General features: G+C 39.8%; 1 protein-coding gene across 1 annotated transcript; it reads left to right on the top strand.

The window, feature by feature from the left end:
- Positions 1-15: 15 nt before the first annotated feature.
- ORC3 (origin recognition complex subunit 3) lies at positions 16-24,923 on the top strand. Its single transcript, XM_053458597.1, has 21 exons — positions 16-72; positions 2,066-2,101; positions 3,105-3,159; positions 3,383-3,480; positions 4,249-4,393; positions 4,805-4,909; positions 5,005-5,159; positions 5,581-5,711; positions 6,083-6,242; positions 6,966-7,079; positions 7,844-7,977; positions 8,112-8,175; positions 9,059-9,175; positions 9,802-9,881; positions 13,155-13,288; positions 17,870-17,955; positions 20,080-20,177; positions 22,740-22,881; positions 23,616-23,726; positions 24,174-24,247; positions 24,797-24,923. Exons 2-21 carry the CDS (start codon positions 2,078-2,080, stop codon positions 24,900-24,902), a joined length of 2,133 nt encoding a protein of 710 aa, XP_053314572.1. The 5' UTR covers positions 16-72; positions 2,066-2,077; the 3' UTR covers positions 24,903-24,923.
- The last annotated feature ends 1,115 nt before the right edge of the window (positions 24,924-26,038 follow it).

Genomic DNA, 26,038 nt, shown 5'->3' with positions numbered 1-26,038 from the left:
CCCCGGAACACGATCTCCACCAATCCGACGCTCAGCTGCTTGCTGGACTTTTCAACGAGGAAGAGTTGCAAGGTAATGTGTGTGTGAATGTTATCCGTGTGTATACGTGATGCCTGGAGCCGGGTTATTCAATTGAATGGTGTATAATATTTACGTGCGATTACATTTAGTTGCATGAAAATCGGACATGTGATGGCAATGGTTTTGTCATGTAACTCTGTATATGCATATGTAACGTAGTGTAGGATACGGTGTGCGCTCTTGATGAGGACTGGGGGTAATGGCACATTCTCGGCTACGTTCAGACACTTGTTCCTGCGGGTTTCAGTGATGGGTGTCTGGGTAAAAAATGTATTTAAAAGTGTACCAAGCACACGCCATTTATTCACTAGCATGGAGTTTTGTTAGAATTTGCGGTAGAGTTGCAGTCTCTTCCCGCTGATTTTAATTTACAATATGAAGGACCAGTCCCGATGAGCTTGTGCTTTGGTGGCCCCTGTAAAGCATATTTAAATCCTCACTGATTGAACTATGCATTATTCAGGGCCAGCTCAAGCCCTGAAATGAAGCTATAACTGGGAATTGACTTTTTTTTCTATTAATCTATATTAATAGATTGCGATGTACTGCTGTCTTGGCTGAGATGTAATTACATATTATTTTCTATAGCATCCAATAAAAATCCTATCATTTCCAGACAAGGTGGCGACATTAGTAATTGTGTGTGAAGTAAATCCCACGCTTTCCAAGTCCTTTGTGGAACTGTATCTGACGGTACTCTGCGTGTAACAGTAGAGGCATAACTAGAAACCATGGGGCCCAGGCCATCCCTGGACTTCACCAAGCAACATGTCCCAAAGTGCCACCGTAGCCCCCAAACTGCTTGCCTGCCCTATCGTAGCCCCAAAACTGCTTGCCTGCCTTATCGTAGCCCCCAAACTGCTTGCCTGCCTTATCGTAGCCCCCAAACTGCTTGCCTGCCCTATCGTAGCCCCCAAACTGCTTGCCTGCCCTATCGTAGCCCCCAAACTGCTTGCCTGCCCTATCGTAGCCCCCAAACTGTTTGCCTGCCCTATCGTAGCCCCTAAACTGTTTGCCTGCCCTATCGTAGCCCCCAAACTGTTTGCCTGCCCTATCGTAGCCCCCAAACTGTTTGCCTGCCCTATCGTAGCCCCCAAACTGTTTCCCTGCCCTATTGTAGCCCCCAAACTGTTTGCCTGCCCTATCGTAGCCCCCAAACTGTTTGCCTGCCCTATCGTAGCCCCCAAACTGTTTGCCTGCCCTATCGTAGCCCCCAAACTGCTTGCCTGCCCCAACGTAGTCCCCAAACAGCTTGCCTGCCCCATCGTAGTCCCCAAATAGCTTGCCTGCCCCATCGTAGCCCCCAAACAGCGTGCCTGTGTTTCTCTCCCTCCGTGGAGACTCATCCAGTATGCAAGAAATGGATGCACCGTCACTTCCTGCATGCTGGATCAGACAGTATGCAGGGAGAGAGTGTGAGAAATCTGACCAGATGATCTCTGTGCCGCTAACTGCAGGTGTTTCCCACGGCTAGCGGCTTTTAATTGGGTGGTTGTAACTGCCTGGTTGCAGTTGTAATGCCCTTTGTACCAAGATTGGTACGAAAAAGAAAATATATACATCTACACCATACAGAAAAGTTGCACGCCAGTTCATCGTACTTCCCAGCTTTCTGCTACATGTGTGTTTATTTGGTACTTGTACGTTGGCTCCTCAATGGCTTAGCAGTTCACTAGTACAACACCCTTTGGCCCACAGAGGCAGACAAGTACCCCTTATATCAGGGGTGTCCAACCTGCGGCCCTCCAGCTGCTGCAGGACTACATCTCCCATACTCTTCAGCCAGCCCCTTAGCTGAAAGCCTTATGGGAGATGTACTCCTGCAGCAGCTGGAGGGCCGCAGGTTGGACACCCTTGCCTTATATAGTGTCACCATATGTTACTCCAATTTCTAGTAGTATAAACACGAGGTGCAATAATTGCTGTGTGCAGTGGGTATGCATGCTAAGCTCTTGCTAACCTCTTTAATCCTACTGCTTTCCAGGTTTACGTCATCATGGCTACCTCATCTGTTTCGAAGGTAATGCTATTGTACTTAAATGCTTTACATGTTTCCATATACTGTACATTGTGGAAAACTATGTTTTAACCCCATTATCCGACATGTTCCGAAGTTAAAAAACTGTGTTAGTAAAAGCGAACAGCATTGTGTCCCAAACCAAACAAAAATGTGTGGAGAAACAGGTATTTCATTTATTAAAATTGGTACTGCACATACCCGTGGAATTTCTAGCCACCTACAACGCTTTCAGAGAGGAGTTAGCTTAAAACCAAGTCACAGCTGTGTTGATAAAATATTGCTTTCTATCCAGATATACAATAATATAGAATGAAACCAAATGTAGAAAAAGTGATTTTTGGCCTCCATAAATTGCCGCAGTTACATACTACATCCTACAAGTTGCTAAACAATGAGACTCAAGGATTACTGTTAGAATCTGGTGAACTCTGGGCAAAAAATATAACAGTGGGTCCTTTTTTCGCCAATAACCGGCTGTGATAAACCCTGTAGCATGAGGACCACAAACGTCACACTTAGGGATCTTAAGCACAGTCCTCTAGGGCAATCAGTAGAGAACAAGTATATGCAGACCGCTGATTCTCTACTTAGTGGCGTCACAAACAATACCGCCCCCCCCCCGGGAGATGTACAGTTGGGACCCCCAAGCTCTTCCTACACACATACACAGTAACAATTATAAACACGCTAACATACTCCAACTAAGATATGTACACATGCAGTAACATAATTACACACACACACAGAGTAACATTTCTACACACTAACACACACACATACTTACACACATATCCATACACACATACGCCATCATATTTACACACTGACATATTTATTTACACTTACACACACACAACCCACCTTTGTTGGCTTTGGATGATGTAGGCCGGAGCCTCAAGGTCCTCGCGTTCTGTATTTGAGCGCCAGGAAATGATGTCATATTCCAATGCTCAGACTCCATGACGTGCTCCATTTTAATTTACATATTTCTATATTGATTCAGGGCTGTTTTGTCTTTAAACCAAGTGCAAAAAAGAAAAAGACGTCTCTCACAGCAGGTAAGTAGATAGATTGTTAATATAAGGGATGCATATAAACTCTGATTCACTTTGGAATCTAGCAAGCTGGCTATCAATTTCTAGTCGTCGGCATCGCAATATTGGGGAAAATGATCCTTTTGGTATCTATTATTATTATTATTATTATTATTGATAATCTGCCTGCGTATAGACATGATTTGGCATCGCAGTTTATCCTGACAAAGAATTGTGTTCTTTTTAGCTGACTATTTTATTGAAGGCCTGAAGGACCCTGAAGATGGCAAGAAGCGATTTGAGAATTGCCAGTTACTACGGCAACAGATGAGCATGCAGATAGAGGTTCGAATGCTTATGTGCTTTTGTCGTTTTGACCTTTTGATGATTTTACAAACACAAAGCCGAATACGGATACATTTCAAAAGAGAAAAAAAAAAAAGATTATTGCATATACCTATACGTAAAATAAATACATTTATAAGAATTTTTGTTTTTGCTGTTGGCGGTGTAGCTGGAGGCAGTAGGGTACCTAGTGTTGTGTGCTTAGTTAGTGTTAGGTGAAACGTAAGTTGGGATACTTCAGTTTTCCATCAGTGTTTTTGCTTTCAGACGCATTTTGTCTGCAATATGCAGAAAGTAAGGCCGCGTTCTTCAGGCTTGTCAGCCTATATGGGATGTTGGATTCCATGTGTGGCCTCGATGGTTACCCAATGGCACTGCATACTTCATTGGGTGCCCCTATAATTGCAGCAGTGTTTTGATCTCCAGGAGGCTTCTAGGTTGGATGGCATTAGGCTTTATTGATAGGTTAAAATGCCCTAGAATAAATTAGTAAGCATGTATGGTATTATCTGCATAGTACTTATTTTAAACAAAAAAACTTTGTGCTGGGTGGTTGGAGTCCCCGGTAAAGGCAATTAAACCCCACCATACTGGGAAATAACCCTGAAATGCCACTGTTTTGGCTTCGAGATCCAAAGCAAATTCGCCAAACCTTGACATATGATGAAAATTAAAAATTTCATTGTGATACATAAATAAAAGAAAATAATATCAGGAAATGGATAAAAAATTGCAGATTTCATAATAGGTTTGTTTGTTTTTTTTTAGCAACTTCAAGAGGAACTAAATGTAAAATTGTTTGACAGCCTAATACAGTTTTTAAGAAAATCCCACTTGGATTTCCAAGACAGAAAGGAAGACTGGAGCTGCAGGATGCGATCTAGTGAAATTCCGACGGCTGCTCTCGTTCTTGGTAAACTCCACATTAAATTTGTAACTATGCCTTCATCACCATTGTAATCAGCAGCCTCTCTTCACATTGGTCATGTTTTAATTGTTTACAGAAAATAGTGATGCTTTCAACCAGGAGACGCTCAGCTAATGCCATCAAAACGTACTCGTAGGCAAATTGAATAATGATCTCAGTCAACTAGTACAGTTGATACCATATTTTTCAATTAAAATATTAAATACATAACTTATTTTGGTAAGAAAGCTTTTAGGGACCTAGACAGACTGCTAGCTTTGCAAAACCAGTTTTGTGCAAGCTTCATCAATTATAAATATATATATATATATTTATATTATTATTATATATTATTATAAAAGATTTTTATGTACGTTTTTGTTTGACTCACTTTTTCTTATTTTTGTTTTTCTTTAGGTGTCAATGTCACAGATCACGAGCTTACTTTTCGCACCCTCTGTCATGTTCTCAATGATACTGTCACCCCATATGTGGTTTTATTGCAAGCCAAGGAATGCCCAGGTATGTGCTAGTTACAAAGCTTTAGTTATATTACCATGCTTTTTTAGTTTTTAGAATTTACCATTAATGTCCGTTTCTCGCCCATGTCTACCAAGGGATAAAACAACTGCTCCAGAAGCTGCTCATCCAGTTAATCGGCTGTAATGCGGATCTGGAGATGGATGAAGAGGAGGAGCACGTGACTGTCTCGCAGAGGAAAATGAACTGTTCCATGGCCTCTCTCAATGGCTGGTATCAGAAGGCCATAAAGGTAAACCCAACCATTCATCGGATTGCCTGTCATGTACTGTATGTATTGAAACATACAGAATTATTATTTACAGAAAGCTAAATATTTATCCCGGGGTAGGGAGTTGTTAACAGATTGGTTGGTCCAGATATTGTGACCTGCCATCAGAAGAGAGGTTCCTTGATTGCGGGATTCCACAACTTATTAAAGTGGCTCTGTGACTTATTCAAGATCCTACATTTTAAGGTTTTGTACATTTTAAGTTCTGCTGTCAGGGTCTGCGCAATTACTCCTTCCCTTTTTTAAATTACTGTTCCCCTTTGAAAATGAATATGCCACTTTCACCAGCGATCACACTGTTGCTGGATTATTTATTCTGCTAAGTATAAGCTCATATTTGTAATTTTCCTTTGTTTTTTTTTTTACTTCCTATCCAATGAAGAAACCCAGTTCTCCAAAGAAGAAGCGTTCCTCTTCTTCAGGGCACTGGCAGTCACCTCCTGTCGTCATCATCTTCAAGGATTTGGAAAGTTTTACAGCAAGCGTTCTTCAGGAATTCATTGTTATAAGCAGGTAGGTGCCTAAAAATACCACGTTTTATTACGTTTCAAGACTGATCGAGAGGTACCGTTTGCCTTAGTTTATGACTATACTCAATTACCCGTTATTTTTTACATTTGGAAAATTACAGGCATGGTAATTAATTTCATTTAGGGGTGAGTGTTTTAGACTGTCTGAAGCCACCTATAAGAAAGTTAAGTAAACTATCTGCAAATGTCACTTTTTTTTACAGTATAAGTGCATTTTGTAATTTAAGATATTTTTCTAATGCGTATATTCTGTTGTAACCCTGCAGTAATACACGTTTTCACTGGACAAAACAGGTTTGTGTTTGATAAGGCTGGGGTCCCTAATTATTTTCATTTTTTATTGCATTCCCACAGTCGCTACATACATGAGTTGCCGCTTGTCCTGGTTTTTGGGATTGCCACCTCACCAATGATAATCCACAGGCTTCTCTCGCACTCCGTCTCCTCGCTGCTCTGCATAGAACTTTTCCAGTCTTTGTCGTGCATTGAGCATTTATCGACCGTAATCAATAAGGTAACTCATGAATCTAGGCATTTAAGCAATATCAAAACTCCTTAATTTTAATAATTAATTGTATAATGTCAAAATTGAAAGGACACAAATGCTTTAATAAGATATTGCAATATACATATGATTATATTATAAAAGAATTGTCTCAAGCAGCAACGAGGTTAAATAAAGTGTATTGGTAGTTAATAAGATGTCATATCCTCCACAGATCATATCTACACACCACTTAAACCTTATAAAGTTTTGATGAGCACAAACTGTGTTGTTACTTGTTAAGCTTTAGCTAAACTATTTGGCCTGGCTTTTTTTGGCTTTACCTGAAAATCTGATCAGTTCTTTTTAATGGAAACATATATGTTGGGAGGGTATCATGGATATGTTGCTATATATATAAATAGGCTCCATGGAATAACACATTACAGGGGAGTCTCCTCTTTATAGGTTCAACTCAGATATTTTGTATTTTGGCATAACATTCTGTTCTTGAGTTTCTTAGAACACATTGTCTTGCTAAACACTTTGCTTTGTCACGTGCAATAAACGATATGCTGGGAAACATTAATATGCCATTGCAGAACTTGTTTGGATTTCATTAGTTTTGTATATTCTTTCTACTGTATCTGAGGATGCTATTTTTTTGTCATCTGTGGCTGCTACGTTTTTCCCCAAGCCTGTCTGGAAGACTCCAACAAATAACTACAATGTCTCTGCTTCTATCCCCACCAGCTGCTCCTCTCCAATCAGTTCCCTCTCAAGCTCAGTGGCAAAGTCCTCCAGGTCCTCATCACCATCTTTTTGTACCATGATTTCTCTGTACAGAATTTCATCAAAGGGCTTCAGGTAAAACTATTATGCCGTGAGAAGTAGCTAGACCTAATGTGGATTCCTGCACAAGTTCTTACATATCAGCTTTAGCTTTCCTGGGAATCGGGCAATTATTGTTCCCTTCCAGTGCTGAGATGGCTCGCCAGTGGATTTATGCTCAGCTCTCTCCTCTATAGACTATATAACCGTGAAAGAACAAATGCTTAGTGCTAGTTTCTGGGCCATCTCTTACAGCATCCATAAAGAGTCTAGGCATATGCCTACAGTTCTGTTCTTATTAAGGGCTCCCATGGTTCTGTGCTTTTAAGAGGTCCTCATGATCTTCTCTCCAGCCATTTTGACTAAGCACCAATGGCTTCCCAGTAATTTGTCTTCATTATCCATATGATCCTCCTAGAAAGGTTTCATAATATACAATTGTGCTGTAAACAGAATTATGAAGTAGCCATTTTGTAAAATAACTACATAATGAGGTTGGCCAAAGTGGTCCACAAAGTGAAGAACCTTAGCCACCTACACAGCCGGATTCCTGAGTAGGCTGCATTCATAGATACATACATTGTGTGCATGTTGGGGGGAATATAATTGAGGCATCTAATATACATTTTCTATCTGCATTTGGATATAAAGTGCTGCCAGTCTTTATGTTTTTTAAAAGGGGACACATGGCACACTTTTCCATGTTACAGATGAGATTTTTGAGGCCTAGCGTCATTTACGTGACAGTGTCTCTTGTTTTGGTGAGGTCCATTAGTTGACATTTTTCTTGTGTGTTACAGCTGGCAGTGATAGAACATTTCTACTCCCAGCCTCTCAGTGTGTTATGCTGCAGCCTTCCTGAGGCCACCGAACACGTGAAGGACTTGTCACACTCACAGTGCGAAAACATTCGCCATTTATCTTCCTTTATGAGGTAACTAATATGTCCGGGGACGGGACAAGAGGCAAATGCCTATGGGAGGACTCTAAAAAATCCAGGCAAGCAAACATTTAAAGGATCGCTCAGCTAACATGCATTAAAGTGCTTTCCTCTTTGTTCTGCTTTAGTTATGTTGAAAGTCAGACACCAGAGATACAAGTGAATCTTCTGACCAGCGACGATTACTTAAAGGTATGAATACAATGATGCGGTGCATGCATGTGTGTACTAATCAATACTCCATTCATTGACGCAAACTCTTTTCGGCCATTCCAGACACTGTTTCGCTATGAATGATTATTGGTTACTTTCCTGGCTACTTGTGGTATCTCTCTCCTAACAGGGGAGGTTATTTTAACCCGGGACATTTGGCCATGAGAGCGGATTGTATGGTAAAAGTAGTTGCTCTGTTGGATCACGTTCTACCCAGACCAAAACGATACAGAAAAAAAGAAAGATATCTGAAATAAATAATTAAAAAGAAAAATCCTTTGTGTTTCATATATATATATATTTTTAAAATGATTGCTTTTTTGAAAGCATGATTGAAAATTAGAAACTAGTCCCCTCTCCCCGCATTACCGGTATATTTATCCCCCTGCTGCAGGCTGAGCGATTGCCTCTCGTTGGCATGGGGCACGTGGTCACTTTCTGTGCCGTGGTCTAGTTAAAGGGGGGTTATATCGCCTCTTTTTTTTGTTTCTCAGTGGTTCCCTTAGTACTATTTTATTTGTTTTTCAATAGCAAATTCATGCTAATTCCAAGCCAACTAGCAAGCTGTTTTAATAAATTATCAAAATCTACCATGTCTGTATGATATTGTAATGCTTCTATGGAGACCATAGTGAGTTGCAAGTTTTTTATTCCCTTTCAAAATAATTTACCAACAAAAGAAGTAGGTAGTAAATTAAGATACTTAACAAAATGGTTATCTCCATTAGATTATTCATCTGACAGACACAGGATGACACAGTCTCCAAACGGAATTTAACCAAGTGCTTGTGTAATTTGCAATTTCTATAGTCCAGCACAAATAGTTCTGATGGATCACCGCCTTGTTCTCTTTCTTCATCAGGCAACAACACAGAGGTTCCTTGAAGACTTGCAATCTTACCATGAAAACTTCATTCCAGTCTTGAGATGTCTACATCATTTCACCAGTATTCTTCCCAAGTACCCTCTGGGAAAACAGGTACAATTTAAGTGTATTTCTTGTTGGGGGATCACACCAGTAAATAAGGTGATATCACAATGTATGTGATACCTGTGTTTATCCAGCAGGGGGTGCACATCTGTCCAAAGCTGCATGGCAATTCAAATCATAATGTCTTACGGACAACAAAATATTAATCTGGCATTCAAATACGTAAAGCTGGTTGCTGCTGATTTACTGACACGTCTTTGAATAGCCTGCCAGTCCTTGTCATTGGTCTTTTAGATGCATACAGTTTGGGGTCACTTAGAAACGTCCTTGTTTTTGGAAGAATAGCAAATTTTGTCCATTAAAATAACGTCAAATGGATGAGAAATACAGTGTAGACGTTGTTAGCGTTTAAAGTGACGATATCTTCATAGGTATACAGAGGCCCTTTATCAGCAGCAATCACTCCTGTGTTCCAAAGGCTCATTAAATGCGCTAAGTCAAGATTAAGTTTAAAAGGCTAATTGATTATTTAGAAAACCCTTTTGCAATTATGTAAGCACAGCTAGAAATGTCCTGGTTTTCCATGAAAATGGCTAAGTGACCCCAAACTTTTGAATGGTAGCGTATGTACTCCTGCCTCTTCTTGTTACATATTATTATTTATTTGCTTCTAGATCAGAGAGCTTTACTGTGCCTGTCTAGAAAAGAAAGTTTGGGAAACAGAAGACTACAATTCAGCATTGTCCTTGCTCCGGTATGTTTATTTGTTTGAGAACAGCCCTGTGGAATTTTACTTGGTAGTTTTCCCCAAATGTAAATCTTATATAACAGATATAGATATACGTTTTCACCTGCTCATTGTCCTCAAGAAATTTGAAGGTTTAAAGGGGCGCTCCAGCCATCGTATGCACGTTCATGCATAATATTAGGTGCATGTTTCGTGTTGCAAACGAACGGGGGATTCTGCGAGAGATGTATTTGGCCAACTGTGTGCGAGGATGGAAGGAGGATCTGCCAGATCTGTTTTTGTCCAGGAAGGTAGGGACTGCTGGACAGTGTTGCATATCGGGAGGGATCCAAAAGAAAGAGGAGAGGGTGAGAGAAGATTTAATGGGGGCATGTAATTCTTTGAAATTGCTAGACTATATATGAATTTGTAAGAATTTTCATGAAATTTGGCAATTTTATAATTTCGTACAAACGTCCAAAAAATATGAGACCCCAACAAAACAAAAACGAAGCAGAGAGCTCCAAAATGTTGTTTGCGTTTTGTTATTTTCACTCTCTCTCAAGCTCTCTGTGTCTTCCTACCATCTCCACCAGCCGCTTCCGTGTACCTGACCTTGTCTGCGGCTCCTCTTCTTGTCTTGCCTCTTGTTTTCTGTCTTGGTCTGCTTCTCCCCTTTATCCACTCCATTATCCCGGCCTCCTGGACTGCTTTCGCAAAAGGGTGGAGCCTTGGCACAACCACGGGGACAACCTATCCCCCAATTGGAGGAATGAGGATAGGCTGTCCTCGTAGTGCGCGCCATGGCTCCACCCCTTTGCAGAAGTGCTCCGGAAGGCTGGGATAACCAAGCAGGTAGCTGGAAGAAGCGTACCAAGAAAGAGGCAAGAGTAGAAGTGGAGCTGGGAGAGACAGGAAGCGGTTGGTGGAGAAGGTAGGGAGACATTCAGAGAGAGTGTGAGAGGGTAAGTGACAATGAATTTAATTTTGTCTAAACCGAATGGGCAGGGAGTTCCAAAAATGAATGGATCAGAAACAGAGAATTCATCCGAGTCGTTTGTGTCCATGTGCACAAGTCTAATAGGAATGTGTTTACTTTATGTAACCGGCCACAAGTATGAAGTTTGTAGCATGTGTACTCCTATACCGTCATTATATACAATGTACACGCAACCTTCACTTGGATAGGACTCTGTAAAGACCACATCATTTTACTGGCTCATGTGTTCCTGTTTACTGTAGTTATGATGTTGCCTCCAGATGTTTGTTTACAGGAGGAGGTTGGTTGTCAGACTTTTTTCTTATTATTATTTCAACACCACAGTACACAAATTAGAATTAGGTCATTCTTGTAAGGAACTTGCTGAATGCAGAACTGTCTGACGTATGCAATTTAGCAATTTCCGTTTTTTGGGTTCCTTTACCACAACATCTTGCTTTGTTTCTGTCAGTAGCTTTCACATATATATATATATATATATATATATATATATATATATATATATATATATATATATATATATATATATATATATATATGTATGTATGTATGTGTGTGTTTCACTTATAAACTGGTCACTAAGGGATTTTGTTTATTAGAGTATTGACTCCTAGTTTAGAAAGTCCAAACTGTTAATGGACTGTGGAATGAACATTTCCATTTCTATAACTGTTTTTCTTCTTTACTGAAAATACACAAATCAAGGATGTCTTGCTGTAGGCCTTGTTGCTCTCTCGCGCTCTGTCAGTGACATAAAAAACAAAGAACTACAGAGACTCCATTCCATTTAACTCTTGTGATAGTTCTCTGACTTTCCCCATCATGATATAGTCCCCCTTAGATGCAGCAAAGCATCCAGGTATCCGTAATGCAAAAACAAATATCAGAATAAAAGGTTTATCTCATAAATAATATTTGCAAGAGCTATCTGTAAAGCTGGTTGCACATATCATAACAACTAAAAGCTGCTACACTTTTAAAAGTTACGTCCTGCCTTGTGATCAGTTTGTCCTACATGGCTGCACGTAAACAAAGTCATCAAAAGTATGGAATAACACCCATTCTGCCAACAAATCTCATTTTATCTTAATGTGTGTTTTGCTGGATATATCCAGCTCTGTGTGGTTTTACCCTACACTGAGTCTCGGCTAGTGACTAGGGAACCGGGGAAAGTGTGTTGTCCCAGGCTAAGGGAGCACAAGACAGCGGCGGTAGTCGGTCGGACTAGCCAGATCCGTGACCGCAGTGTAGCACCATACAAGCTAACGCTATATGCTCACAAACATTAACGCTTTACAGTAACACCTCATACCAACACCATATGCACATGCAACACCATTCACACACTCTAACATTATATACTGACACTCACACTAATGTCATGTGGTAACCATACACACATGCACACATCCTTACACTACTCTATGCAACACCATACACGAATACACTGACATACATACACACTCCGACATTACAGTGCATACATACACACACGCACTACTCCCCACTCCCTTTCACAGTCCTGCCTTGTAATCTTGTCTCACGGCCAGTGAGACAAGTGTTATGTGACCCCACAGGGCGACTCAGTTACCCGTGGTGCCTGCTTCAGCGCACTCCTGCGGCCAAGAAAAGGGACCCTACGAGTACATCAGTACCAGGTGTACCGGGTGATGGTATTGGTTCTCATCAAGTACTTTTATATCCATTCTTCTTTACTGAGGGTGTCAGGGACGATAAACTGTGTCTTTAAGCTCCTTCTCTTCCTTGTTTAGATATACAGTAGACACGTGAACCTTATGACTTAAGTTTGCTAAGCTGCTTTGTTCCGCTCAGCATCTCAAGGCACCAGACAAGACCTTATGACTTCTTGACATCAGGGTCTTATTTACACAGCTTTGTAAATATAGCCTTATTAAAATCTGCAAATATACAAACCACACACAACTTTTCTTTTTCTTTTTTTTAAGACTCGCTACCATCAATACTATTAGGAGTATGTTTGTTATTGCCCTGCTTGATAATTGCTGCAGAAAAAAACATGTGGCTACTGTGTTTGATATGTGCTGAACAAGTCTCTCTGAGTGAGTAGACACATAGAGAGGGTTTATTAACTCGAGGTTGTACTAATCCACTTCATGGTGTATTAAACATGGTCTACTTAGCACCAACTTCATATTGTACAGGTGTACTGTAGATGATAGGAATATTTCAGTTTATTTCAATTTACCCGAATCCTCCTTTCATCTGCTGCTTTTTGTTACTTTATATAAATGGTATTGTTTATCTATTTCTTTTTGCAGGATGTTGGCTAAAGATGAGCTTGTGGCCACGCTGCAGAAATGTGTGGACGAATTGAAGCCATCTTCTGGGAAACAGCTTGGGGATGCATTAGTTAAGCTAGAGGAATTCTTGTTCTTCTTCCAGAATCTCGAAGGTAGGTGTCACCAATACAGTTCTTCTATTGCATTGTTGACAAACACAATGTGATATTTGAATATGTCTCACAGAATTTACCTATAAACTTGTTACAACAAAGTTGTCAAGGGCACTTTGATCTTCTGCCTTCAGAAAGTTGGAGTCTACACATGATCCTAAAATTAGCTTCTTCTGGCTTCACCATATTTAGACCATCGTTTGAAGTTAACCCTCTAACTGTGATCCTAAACACAGCATACCTTTGTTTTTGATCGCTTTTTATTCAATGAAAAAGTGGCTTTTGTGTGTATTTTTGCCATGAACACCTTCCAATAGCTGTTGGCTTTGGACCTGTCTTTTAAAGATCCACCAGCCTTATCGTGACATGTGGAGAAAAAAAGTTTAGTTTTTTTCTCATTTTTTTTCCTAATATTATCATTGCACATCCCTACAAATCCTTGCCTGAATCTGACATTAGGACATTAGCGAGGAGAATGCCTGTGCTGTCAGAAGTTGAAGTTAGTGGAGTGAAGTGGCAGACACAGCTGCTGATGGGGTGCCGGAGGCACATTATGCAAAAGCGTGGACTACTGTAGACACCAAGTGGTTTTGTGCAGCTGCCTGGCAATAACGCACCCATTCATTGTACTTAAAATATTTGTGTATTTCCCTTTTTACTTTGGCTCCTTTGATTTTTTTCAAACAACAATTTAACCACTGTTTTTTTAATTAGAAAAACAAAACTAAAAAACAACACCTTAACTTTTAAACATGTAAATAGATTGTGATTTCTAGATACATGCAGACGGCGATCCTATTTGCAATCTTTTATGCAGTCGCTTAATGTGCAGTGGTTGGTTTCACATGTTGAAATGGAGAACTAGGATTCCAAGTGCTGTCTGTTTCAAGTTATGTTACCATATCAGGGAACCCTCCCGGTTTGACCCAGAGTCTCTGGGTTAAGTTGTTGCATGGGTCTCCAGGTCAGTTTCCGCTTTTTTGGGCATAAACATGGCACAAGTATATATAATATGTGAGAGGCAAGTAATATACCTGGGAGAATCCCAGGTGCCTTGGGGCTCTTTTTTTTCTAGGGGAGTGGCTTTGTGAGGGGGCAGGGCTAGCTGTATGTGGACCTCAAAAAGCCACTCCCCCAGAAGAAAGAGAGTCCCAGGTATGTGTATTACTTGCATCTCACATAAGATGTACTTGTATAAGCAAACTGAGAGTGTTTGTGTCACATGCAGGAACAAAGATCTATCAATCCCAAGAGTCCCTGGCCTGGAAGAAAGGGGGTTCAATTTCAGCGAATGTTACAGATTGGTGTCAATGTCCATTGATTCCACACTACAATGTTCCATATGATTTCATTATTGTAAAAGAAGCACATTTTTACTGTCTGTCAATTTAAAGCAGCTTCTTGTTGACACACTGCTCGGGATGGGCTCTAATAACCAAGTTCAATCTACAAAAACGAGGCAGTGTTCTTTAAAATATTTTAATTATTAATGTTACAACTGCCCTTGGGGCCGCATAGGTCAAACTTCTTCAGATGGAATTGGTTCCATATGAAGAAGAGACCTCTCTGGAGCCCTGAAAACATTACATCTTTTTCTACATTGGGCAAATACAAGGTATCAACTTTGACTATAGACTCAAGTTTCTCTTATAGCTAATAAGGCTTCTTCCAGTTTTTCTTATTAATTATTAATACCAGACACACTTTATAATGTATTGATGGACATGATGATCACTGACAATTATACATCGTTTTATATATAGAATCTGTTGCTGATCATCATTTGGGCGGAAGGGTTGGGAATATGCAGAAGGGTATGGAGTGAGTAGAGCTTCCTGCCTTTCCACAACACCCAATTAGACAGGGTCCAGAAACCATATAATGACCTATTCTTCCCGGTACCAACAGGGAAATGTTGCTGATAAGTTCCATGCAGAAAGATTATTCGTACTTGCCCTGCAGTTTACAGATGGAAAAAGAAATGTGTTGGATGTGGGACAGAAAATAGTGGGGGGGGCAGACTAAAGGTCCAATGCATATGGGTAGTTTCAGCAGACTACAAATGCAAGGGGGACAGCACAGACATTTCAAGATGCATATGATGGTTAGAGTGTCCCTTTAACAAAGAAATAAAAATGCTAAGGTGTAATGTTTGAAAATTGGTATCATAACCATAGTAAGAAATGTACTGCTCCTTGGGTTTATTCGCCAAAGGGGTATGGTTTCTGGTTTAGAATTTCATTTTGTAGGGGACAGTGAGCTTCTAATGCAATTTTAGCAAATTCCACATTGGCATATTAAATGGATGTTAAGTTTACTTTTTGGGTTTTTTTTGTGTAATTTGTAATCAAAAGAAAATACACGTTTATACAAATACAGACGTGTAGGATTAAGACACGCAGAACACAAGGTATGTTACTTTTTGATTCCTTACCCATGGTTACGCGGACTCCTCATTTGCGCGTGCCTGCTGTTTTAGACAGCCTTTGAGCGCAGCATGCGGTGGGAAGTGCATGAGCTGAGCGTTCCACCTACATACAGCTGTTTCAATCATTTGAGATCTCTTTGGTGCAGAACAGGAACAGCTCTGGCTCATGAAATATACAGTAATTTAAATGGTTTGTTCTTTGGCAATCTGCCACGCTGTCTATGTACTTGTTTTTTTATGCAATGGGATCTTCAGGATGCTTTCTTCTGAATCGTTGATGGCTTGCTAGAACTTCCTCTTTTATTCTACGTCTAACTACACAGGGAGGAGGACTCGTGAGACATGCTTTGTGATGCAGTTTATAGCACTATTCTTAGAAAGGAAACCATTTTTCTTATTTAGAACATGAGGGTGGGGATGGTAATATTACATCCCAGAAACCCCTTTTCTGATCGGCGTGGTGAAAAGGATCAAAAACATACAGGCTTCATTGAAGTGTTGCCAGAGATATGTTCCTTTGATCTGCCCCCTTTTAGCTTTAAGGTCCTGCTGATACTATGCATTTAAATTCTGGTGTTATTCCGTCTTGTAGTGCAGAAACGGTTAATGAAAACCATAATGATCCTTCCAAAACCCCACGGTTGCAGCTGTGTCAACAGCATCAATTCAGGAGTAACCATTAAACATATTTTAAACAACTTTGGATGTAGCATCTGGTATAATTCCTCGCTCAACCAGGAAAGATGGAGAGAACTAAACTATATGAATACTATGGCACTGAAAGATGAGCTTTTCTACCACACCATTGTTCAGCATAGGTGCAGAAGATTCAACCTTCCGTGAATAATGGGAAGCAAACGATGTGGTTTCCGAAAGTGTAGCTTCTCACAAGGTTGACACAGAACTTTTCTTCATTACTTTGTACTGTACTGTATTTATCAATTAAATAAAAATATTTGTTCTCACATGGGGCTTCCCATTTTACCATATCTATCACTGCAAGTTTTATAAATAGACGTACTGCAATAGCTTGTCTGGTCAATAGCATGCCATGTTTTTTTCATGTATTTTCTACAATACATTCTAATATATTTTAGATTGCACGCTTATTAGAGCAGGGCGCTCCTAACTCTTTGTCTATGTTTGGATTATGATGTGGTGTACTATTTTGTTTAGTCATCTACTGAGCACTTTAGCATGTCTGCTGTCATGCTCTGGGTTCAAGACCAAGTCATTATTAGGGACATATTGATGTGTGAGATTTTTAAAGAATTTGATTTTCTGAGGATTTCTTCTCCTGTTCTGTGGAATATCTCTTTAAGATTTTTGGACATTCTTATGTTTATCAAAAGTAATCTGCTAAGAGTTCCTGTCCAGCTGTTTCCAAGGTTTTAGTGTAGACCTTGGTCAACAGCCAATCTGAGAAGGAACCTAGCAGTAAGCGTGCTTTCTGAACCACAGATGTACCATTGAACTAAGAAGGGCTGCCATTGAGACATCAAAGTTTAATTCTTAGGTTCAAGATAAATGAAGTCAAGTAAAGAGCTGAACTGATTGTGGGAGTTTCAAATGTATTATTGCCAATCACTTTGGCATTATTATTATTTTTAATTATTTTATATTGCACCATCATATTTCACAGTACTATACAATGGGTAAACAGGACATAACAAGCAGTAGATAACATAACAGCCCTGCTCAAGGAGGAATGGTGTTAACATGTAAGTTCATAGGTGTCCTTAAAGAAGTGGGTCTTTAGGGAGTTTTAGAAAGACCAAGGGCAAGGGGGAAGATGGATAGGCCAGGGAGGGTATTCCAGAGGATAGGTGTAGCCCTTGAGAAGTCTTCCAAGCGTCCATGAGAACTAGAAATATGGGGTAGGGGTGATAGTACAGTGATGGGATAGAAAGATAAGTCTGGTAGCAGCATTCATGGTGGATTGTACAGGGGCAAGACATGTATGATGGAGACTTACAGTAGTCAAGGCAGGAGATAATGGCGGCATGGGCATGAGCCTTCGTGGCATCCTGTGTTAAAGGGCCCTGTTTTAATTATTTAACCAAAAATTGTTCTTTGTAGACTGCATAGTTGACCCATTATATGCTTACTAGTGACCTTATGGAATAAGTGTTCTTGCATCGTATGTTTTCCAGGAGAACATTTGGAGAACTTTGATGTTGATGATACGTCGCCTCAGAAATCTCTGCAGAAAAAAACAGACCTGTATCAACTTCAGAAGGTCAGTAGCCATTAAATCTTTGGTCGTTTTATGCTCTGAGTGTGTATGCATATAAAAAGGATAGATGACCTTTAAGTCAGCCATCTTTGCACACCACATATGAATATGCATTCTAGAGAGTATCATTGGCACAGAATCTGTTCCAGGTAAAAGTCAAGACTTTTATGAAATACCGTATTTGCTCGATTATAAGACAACCCTGATTATGAGACGACCCCCCCCAATATTTGGATATTAATTTAGGAAAAAAAGAAAAAGTTTGAATATAAGACGACCATATAAGAATTTTTTTTTTACTAGTAGATATCAATTCACATTTTGTTTTTATTCCCTTTTATGTGCCAACCAGCCCCCAGTTATGCACATCTGCCCCCATATATGCCTTATACCCCCTTTATATACCACTCTGCCCCCCAGAAATGCCTTATACCCCTTTATGCCACTCTGCCTCCTTGATATTCTTTTTAACCCCCTATATGCCACTATGTCTCCCTGACATTCCTTTTAACCCCCTATATGCCACTCTGCCTCCAGAAACCCCTTATACCCCCAATATGCCACTCTTACCCTTCCCCCAGACTTGCAAGTGCTTCCCTAGACTTTTCCCCATGCTTCAGATTCCTTGGTGTGTAGTGGTGGCAGCCAGTGAAGGCACCGGTAGTGCCGGCAGCAGCGGTGGTTGTTTTGCGCATCACACAGATCTCCACTGGCTGCAAGAGAGGAGGATCCAGGTCCCCTGCAGCGCTTCGGGGGATCTGGATCTTAGTCTTGTAGTCAGACCTCTATTTGAGGTCTTATTAGAAGATGACCTTGAATATAAGACGACTGTTATTTTTCAGAGCATTTGCTCTGAAAAAAAACCTCATCTTATAATCAAGCAAATACGGTAATTATCTACATGTGAAACGTGATTTGGTGTGTCACAAACATGTCAAAAATAGCCATTCATGAATCACTGTTATGCCTGGCAGTAGTTGAAGGTTTCCACAAAGTTGTAATATCACATAAACTCCATGTTGGAACTTGTTGAACATGTTCATGCGTTTCTAATTAAGTCTTTGTTTTCGGCTTGGTGATGTGACATCACCGCCAAATACTGTTTTTTGTTTCTGTAAAGCTGCAGCACATAATTTTTTATGAAATATTGTTCGTAACACCTTTTGACAACACTTTTCAAGCAGACATGACACATTTCTCAAGTCCTACATTTTACAGTTCTGTATCCTAACTTACATGTTATATGTATATATATATAACACACATACACACACTAAAGGGAAATGCATCTTAAATTCCTTTTTAACAATCTGTTTGCAGTTGATTCAGGCGGATTTTGTAAGGTTGTGGTTGCTGTGGAGAAGGGTGAGAACTTCGGGACAGGAATTTCATATGTTAATGCTAGTTGTGCCACATTGAGACAGATCTCAGCTACTCAAAGCTAAATATCTCCAAGACCAATTATATATAGGCAGATTCAATTCGTGAATCTAGGGAGTGGGTTCAAATTGAAGTCAGACCTGCCAGAAGCAGGAAGAGGATAGTGTTGATAGATCTTCCGATACAAGTCCTGACACTGTGGTTTACCATCACGACAGGCCCATCTCTAGACAATGAAGAAATAAAAGGAAATGGCTGTGAACGTGCCGGCATCTTCATTTTTGTTCATAAACAATGTATTTTAGCCAGATTTTATCATAATTATACTGCTCGGTTGCTTCTCAGTCTTTTCAGTCAGATAAAACTGCGCTGCCATACTTTTTATTTTAACTTTCATTTCCAAGGAAACATCTGCAGATGCCCCTCAAACACTCATGTCTGTGTCAGGCAGACTGTTGTAAGCAAATATTTGTAATGCTGTCTGATCCCTCATTCTGTCTCAGATTAAATAACCAATGCATAGGTTTTATACTATATTTGCTGCCCTCGGTTAATTTTTACTAAAAATAAACATCAATAAACCCATCCAGAAACATGTATTTTAAATGTTACGTTAAAGTCATATATATATATATATATAAATGATTACAAACTTAAAACTGTCTTCAGCAGGGGGTCAGGGAAAAAATAAATCAGAACCTTATGCTAAAAGCCTTCCAACGTTTATCTCACATTTTTTTTTTATAGACGTTACTAGAAATGAAAGAAACAAGAAGATCAAAGAAACCAAGCAAGTTTGAATGCCTTCGTCTTCAAGTTGTTGATTTCATAGATGGTCTTGTAAGGTGTGTCCCTTGAGATGCTGTGAGATGTAAAAATAAGTGGCCTTTGAACATTGTAGTCCACAGAAGTAAAATACAATAAGGGAATGTTAGCGGGATTTGCAAAAAAAAATACATGAATTGTCCATGTTTTTGAAAGGAGACCAATTGCTTCCCATTTAAGGGGATTAGGCAAACTACACAGAGTGCGCAGACATATCAGTGCCCTTCAGGAATATTGGTGCCCTTGAGCAAAGAAGGTTGTAAAAATTTGTCTTTATTGTTTAACCTTTTGATCTTTTCCTAAAAAAAAAAAAAATACACAAATGCTGTGCTCTCATGGATATCAAACAATTGCAAACACAACACAGGTTTATCAAAAAAACTAGCTTATTAAATATATCTGTAGCAGTTATTGGCACCCTTTTAGTCAATACTTTGTACTACCTCAGTTGGCCAAGATTACAGCTCTGAGTCTTCTCCTATTATGATTTATGAGGTTAGAGAATATATGGCAAGGGATCTGAGACCGTTCCTGCATACGGAATCTCTCCAGATCCTTCAAATTTTGAGGCCAATGCCGGTGAACTCTCATTAGTTCACCACACACACAGGTTTTATATGGGGTTCAAGTTAGGGGACTGGAATGCCATGTTAGGGCCTTGATTTTGTGGTAAGTGACCCATTTTTGTGTTGATTTTGATGTATGTTTTGGATTATTGTTCTGCTGAAAGATCCAACCACGGCCCCCTTTAACGCTTTAAGCTTTCTGGCAGAGACAGTCAGGTGATTATTTAATATCTGTTGATGTTTGATAGAGTCCATGATACCATGCATCCTAACATAATGTCCATGTCCGCTGGCAGAAAACCAGCCCCAAAACATTAAAGAGCCACAACTATATTTAACTGTGGACACGAGGTACTTTTCCATATGGCTACTTGTTGTTTTTGGATGAGTAGCTTTTTTTCTTAAAACCCTTCCAAACAACTTGTGGTGATGTAGGCGATGTAGAATTGTAGTTTTAGAGACTTTCGGACCCCAAGGCACAACTAACTAATGCAATTCTCCGGCTGTGATCCTTTAGAGATTTTTTGGCCACTTGAACCATCCTCTACACAGTGCGTTGAGACAATATCAGCACATATTCTCTTCCAGGTTAATGTATTACATTTCCAGTTGACTGGAACTGATGGTGGAAATGGTTATTTCTTTATATTTTGCTATCATCTTATTGCCACTTCCCATTTTGTGAAGCTCAATAAACTTGCGAATAAGCTATATTCCTTGGTCTTACCCATTGTGATGAATGACTAAGGGAATTTGGCCTATGTTACCTAATATTTTTACCCTTGTAAACAGGAAGTCATGGTTGAACAATTTCCTGTTCCTAGTCACCCTGGTGTACTAGAAATGTAAAATATAAATTGGAATATACTTTAAATATATTTTTCTCATTTGAATTCATAGGGGTGCCACACGTGTATTTCACAATTTTATTGTTTTTTAGGCTAAACCTGTGTAGTGTTTGCAATTGTTTGATATCCATGAGAGCATTATAATTATACACAATATAAACAAAAAGTATGTGAGCACTTGACCATCACACCTACATGAGCTTGTTGGCCATCCCATTCCAAAATTAGGACAACTTGGTCCCCTTTTGCAGCCTCCACTCCTCTGGGAAGGCTTCACAAGATTTTGGCGTGTGTCTGTGTAGGAATTTGTGAGGTCAAGGACTTCGACAAGAAACCCTCACCAAGCTAGCCCTGAAGCTGTCCGGTGGTCCTGCAGGGCAAATAGTTGTGTGGGGGTGGGGAAAAGACGCAAATGCATACGGTGGATTCTGAAGAACCTGCAAGGGCATACCATGTAAATTTAAAGGGACCCCTCAGTTATCATATGCAGTAAAGTGAATATGATGAGTGGAGTGTACCTTTAAATTGATTGAATCATGCTGTTGTGAGCCTGCAACAGCTGTGTGTGTAAATTGCAGACACATTTCACAACCTCAGTTAAAAACATGTCACAACTTCCTATATGCAATATATACTCATTCGGTCATTCTAGTTGTTTATACCTTTGCATATCAATGTATTGCTTTTTCATTTCTTTGCATCAGTTATTAAGCTGGAGGAAGAGACTGTTCGTTGTAGAATGTAGTAGAATGTAGTAGAATGTAGCGGGGCAGCCTCCGGTTGCATTAACAGGAAACCCTCTCGCCTTTCAAGGCTCTGAAACGGGGGCTGGAATTTAAACAAATCTTAAACTCTTAAAGAATAATTCACTGATCCCTGCGTCCACTAAATGAATGGTGTTTCCTTAATAATTCCACCTGTTTTAGTTTACCAGTGGCTGCAACCAGCAATTGTTCTGTGCTTGCACATTCACGGGGTCATGCATGTGTAGGTATTGGTTAGGTATTGAGCCATTGCCGGTTATACCTAAATGTTATATCTTGTTACATGTTCCCTATAGAGCTTAAGGTAATTGATTACATTGGAACTGTTTGATGGAGCACTCTGTTGCTTTATAACTTTAGGGGCTTCCTCGCCAACACACGTTTGCTTATCTTGTATGTTCCAGAGAGTATCTAGCTCCCCCCGAGTCCCAGCCTTTGCATGAAGTGATATATTTTAGTGGTGCCAGCACCATCCGCAGGCACCTGAATGCCGTTCCTAGAAGTGCACTTCACGCAGCTCTCAACAACCCTGGATCTTACTTAAAGGTAACTTTGTTTTTCCTTTATTATCTGTTAATATGGAAGCCCAGTGCTCTGTATCTGATTTACGCTCATCAGGAGTGTTCACTTCCGGAGCCGCACAGCCAGTTCTGGGGCTAATAACAGCTTGTTTGAATAAAGACGCTTTTGGAATTTCTGAGTGGCAGGTACTTCCATGTAATTTAGGGATTAAAATGATTGGCCGTTTAGTTAACATCACACATTCCCAACAAGCTAGTCAAACTCGGTAGCCTTAGTCAACAGCGGTCATGCCATAGCCTTGGCACAGGCTGAGCTGGAATGCATTGGTTTAAGTTGTCCTGGCCATAGGGCTATACGGACATTGAATATCTGGTGAGAAAATTGACTCATTAAAGGCTTTTTAACATTTAGTAAGTGTGAGACAAGTCTGAAAATGAAAAAAAAACTAATTCATATACGTTTAACCTGGATTGAGTATTTTTTAAAAGGTTGTAATCAATTATAACGCTGAGCCAAAATAGTATTACAAGATTTATCTAAAGACATTTCATAGTGGGGGAAGGGAGACATGCTATCATTTCAATTCAAGTTGGATAAGAAAGGCATATATTTTCTTAATCTGACAAGTCGTATTTGATGATACCGAGTGGCTGGATCAAAACATTGTGAAATGTGTTAATTATTCTTTGCTATTCGCTATAGGGGTTGGGGGTGTTATATCTGCTTAGATTGTTGACATGTTTCCTCCCTATTACCAGTGCATAGAGGGTGAGAGTGGCTCCATTTCTAGCTCGGCCCCGGATATCTGCATTGCCTACAAACTGCATCTTGAGTGCGGGAGACTGATTAACCTGTATGACTGGTTAGAGGTATGTGACATTACAGATCGCCATTAACTCAGGTGCATTCAAGGTCACCGTGTCGTATGCTTAACCGGTTCAATGCCAAGCTAAACAATTCCTATACGTGTCTTAGTTATGTGGTTTGCTTCACTGATACTGTAAAAAATCCCAAGTCAAGCACATGAAGGGGGAACAGATTAACTGAGACCTTTAGACTGGTATTAGTGCATCGATTTGTTCATGTCCTACCCACTTTATGGCTATACCCTGCTTATAAAGCATGAAAAAGGTGGCACTGGGGGTAGGCAAAGTGCTGTAAAGCTTTGGCTCCTTTCCCTGCATAATTGTATAGGCCCCCTTTTTGGGTTTGTTGTGACTATTTTTATATGTTTAAAAAGAAAAACTGGACAGTAACAATTTATTGATATTATGGATTCTAAGTGAACCAATTCAGTATGGCTTTCCTATCTGCAGGCTTTTGCAACCGTGGTCAATGCTAATGATGGGAGCGACTCGGATGCCCCCAATCAAGTGGATAAGGTTACTCAGTATCCTTTCTTTCGCCTGTCGGTCGCAGGCTGAATGTGGAAGCAGCAGATGTAGATTACAAATGGTGAACATGCAGGGGCTTGTCTGGGCCACAGAATGTCTTCTATGCAGGGTTATTTATTTCAAAGTGATCTTTAATGTCTTTCACGCTGAAAGGTCAATCCAGGCATGTGTTTCTGCTTCAAGAGAAGACAAATATTTGCAGGCAGAACACTGGTTTCTAAGTGTCTAAAAGTGAGGTCTAATCTAATATACATATATATATATATATATATATATATATATATATATATATATATATATATATATATATTACAAACATTAGGTATACAGTCTTATGTACATATTGTATACCTAGTTTACATACTGCTACTTAAACCAGGAGGGGTTTAATAATTCTTACAAGAGAGACATTATGTAGTAGAAGAGAATTAGCCTAAAGCTTTGAGGATGATAAATATTTAAGAGCATATCATTTGAGGGTATTTGAAGTCACTGGATCGATATGTAATTGTCTTTTTAGTTGGATTCCTTCACCATTTTTTCAGTGCTCGTTTTATCAGAGCCGTTTCCGAGCTGGAGCTCCTGGGATTTGTAAAACCCACCAAACAAAAGACTGATCACGTAGCTCGACTGACATGGGGTGGATGCTAAATAAAGAGAAAAGGCATAATCTGAAGATCATGAAAGAAAAAAAACCACCTATGTACTTATTTTCCACTTTTATATTGACATAAATAGAAATGGAAGTTCAACTAAAATACCAATTAAAAAAGTAAAAAGACAATTTTGTTCTTTGTTTTTGTGTTGTGATTATATTGTAATTGTAATGTTTTCTACGATAAGCAGAATCGCTATGGTACTTAATGTATGGAAGTCGAATTCTGGATTAAAACTTTTACAATACCCAATTTCATACATCAAAACACAAGAATAGTTGATCAGACCATTTTATGGGCAGTGATATATTGCGGAGGAGGGGAGGCGATGGCAGGCAAATTGTTTTTCACTTTGTTCTAGGAAAGCAGTCTTTGGCTTCTTATGTGTCATTAGGGTCAATAGCTTAATAACAATCAGACTTGATTCGAGCCAGCCCTGTCTATTATAAATATATGGTTGGCTCTATGTAAATTAAGTTGGCAACACAAGGTTCTAAACCTACATTGTGTCACGCTGAAAAGACTTTTCTGAACCTCTCCCAAAAACAGTTGGTGTTGCAGCTTAGTCAGTAAAGCCATTTGAGGCAATGGCTCAATGTAAAACAATCCCAAATTAGAACATAACATTTGGGACCCTATTAGGTTAGAAGAAGGGAACTTGGGAGTCATTTCTGGGGATTTAAAGGTAAGCACACAGTACAGTTAAGCATCAGCAAGCAGGGTGTTGGGTTGTATAGCTAGAGGCAGCAGTAGCGGGCAGAGGGAGGTGGATCTGCTGCTTCACTGATCAGGCCTCACCTAGAGTACTTCGTACATTTCTGGAGGCCCCCAGCTACAGAAGGATACTGACCGCTTGGAGAGAGTTCAGAGGGATCTCAATATTCATAGCTTGGAGAGATGGGAAACATTTAAATGTACAATAGGGAACAGCATCACAGCAGAAACTGTAGACTCTAAATACAGTGCGGCAATTCAAACGTCCACGGGGTATGAAGTATCCTGAACTTAAGGCTGATTAAGGTCTGAGTCTTTACATCAGGGGAAATAAGCAGCAAGTTCTGTTTCTGTGTAACAGAGTCAGCTAATTGATCAAGTGGAAAAGGTTTAGGACAGTGATGAATATTCCCAAGA

This window comes from Spea bombifrons, chromosome 3 (genome assembly GCF_027358695.1).
Source record: "Spea bombifrons isolate aSpeBom1 chromosome 3, aSpeBom1.2.pri, whole genome shotgun sequence".
NCBI lineage: Eukaryota > Metazoa > Chordata > Amphibia > Anura > Pelobatidae > Spea > Spea bombifrons.
This window is presented reverse-complemented; position numbering and strand designations above follow the sequence as displayed.

Excerpts from the sequence above, each read along its gene's own strand:
- ORC3 (XM_053458597.1), top strand. The coding sequence starts at position 2,078 with ATGGCTACCTCATCTGTTTCGAAG. Across the intron at positions 3,160-3,382 it reads AAAGACGTCTCTCACAGCAG|CTGACTATTTTATTGAAGGC; the intron begins GTAAGTAGATAG and ends TGTTCTTTTTAG. Across the intron at positions 24,248-24,796 it reads CAAGTGGATAAGGTTACTCA|TGCTCGTTTTATCAGAGCCG; the intron begins GTATCCTTTCTT and ends CCATTTTTTCAG.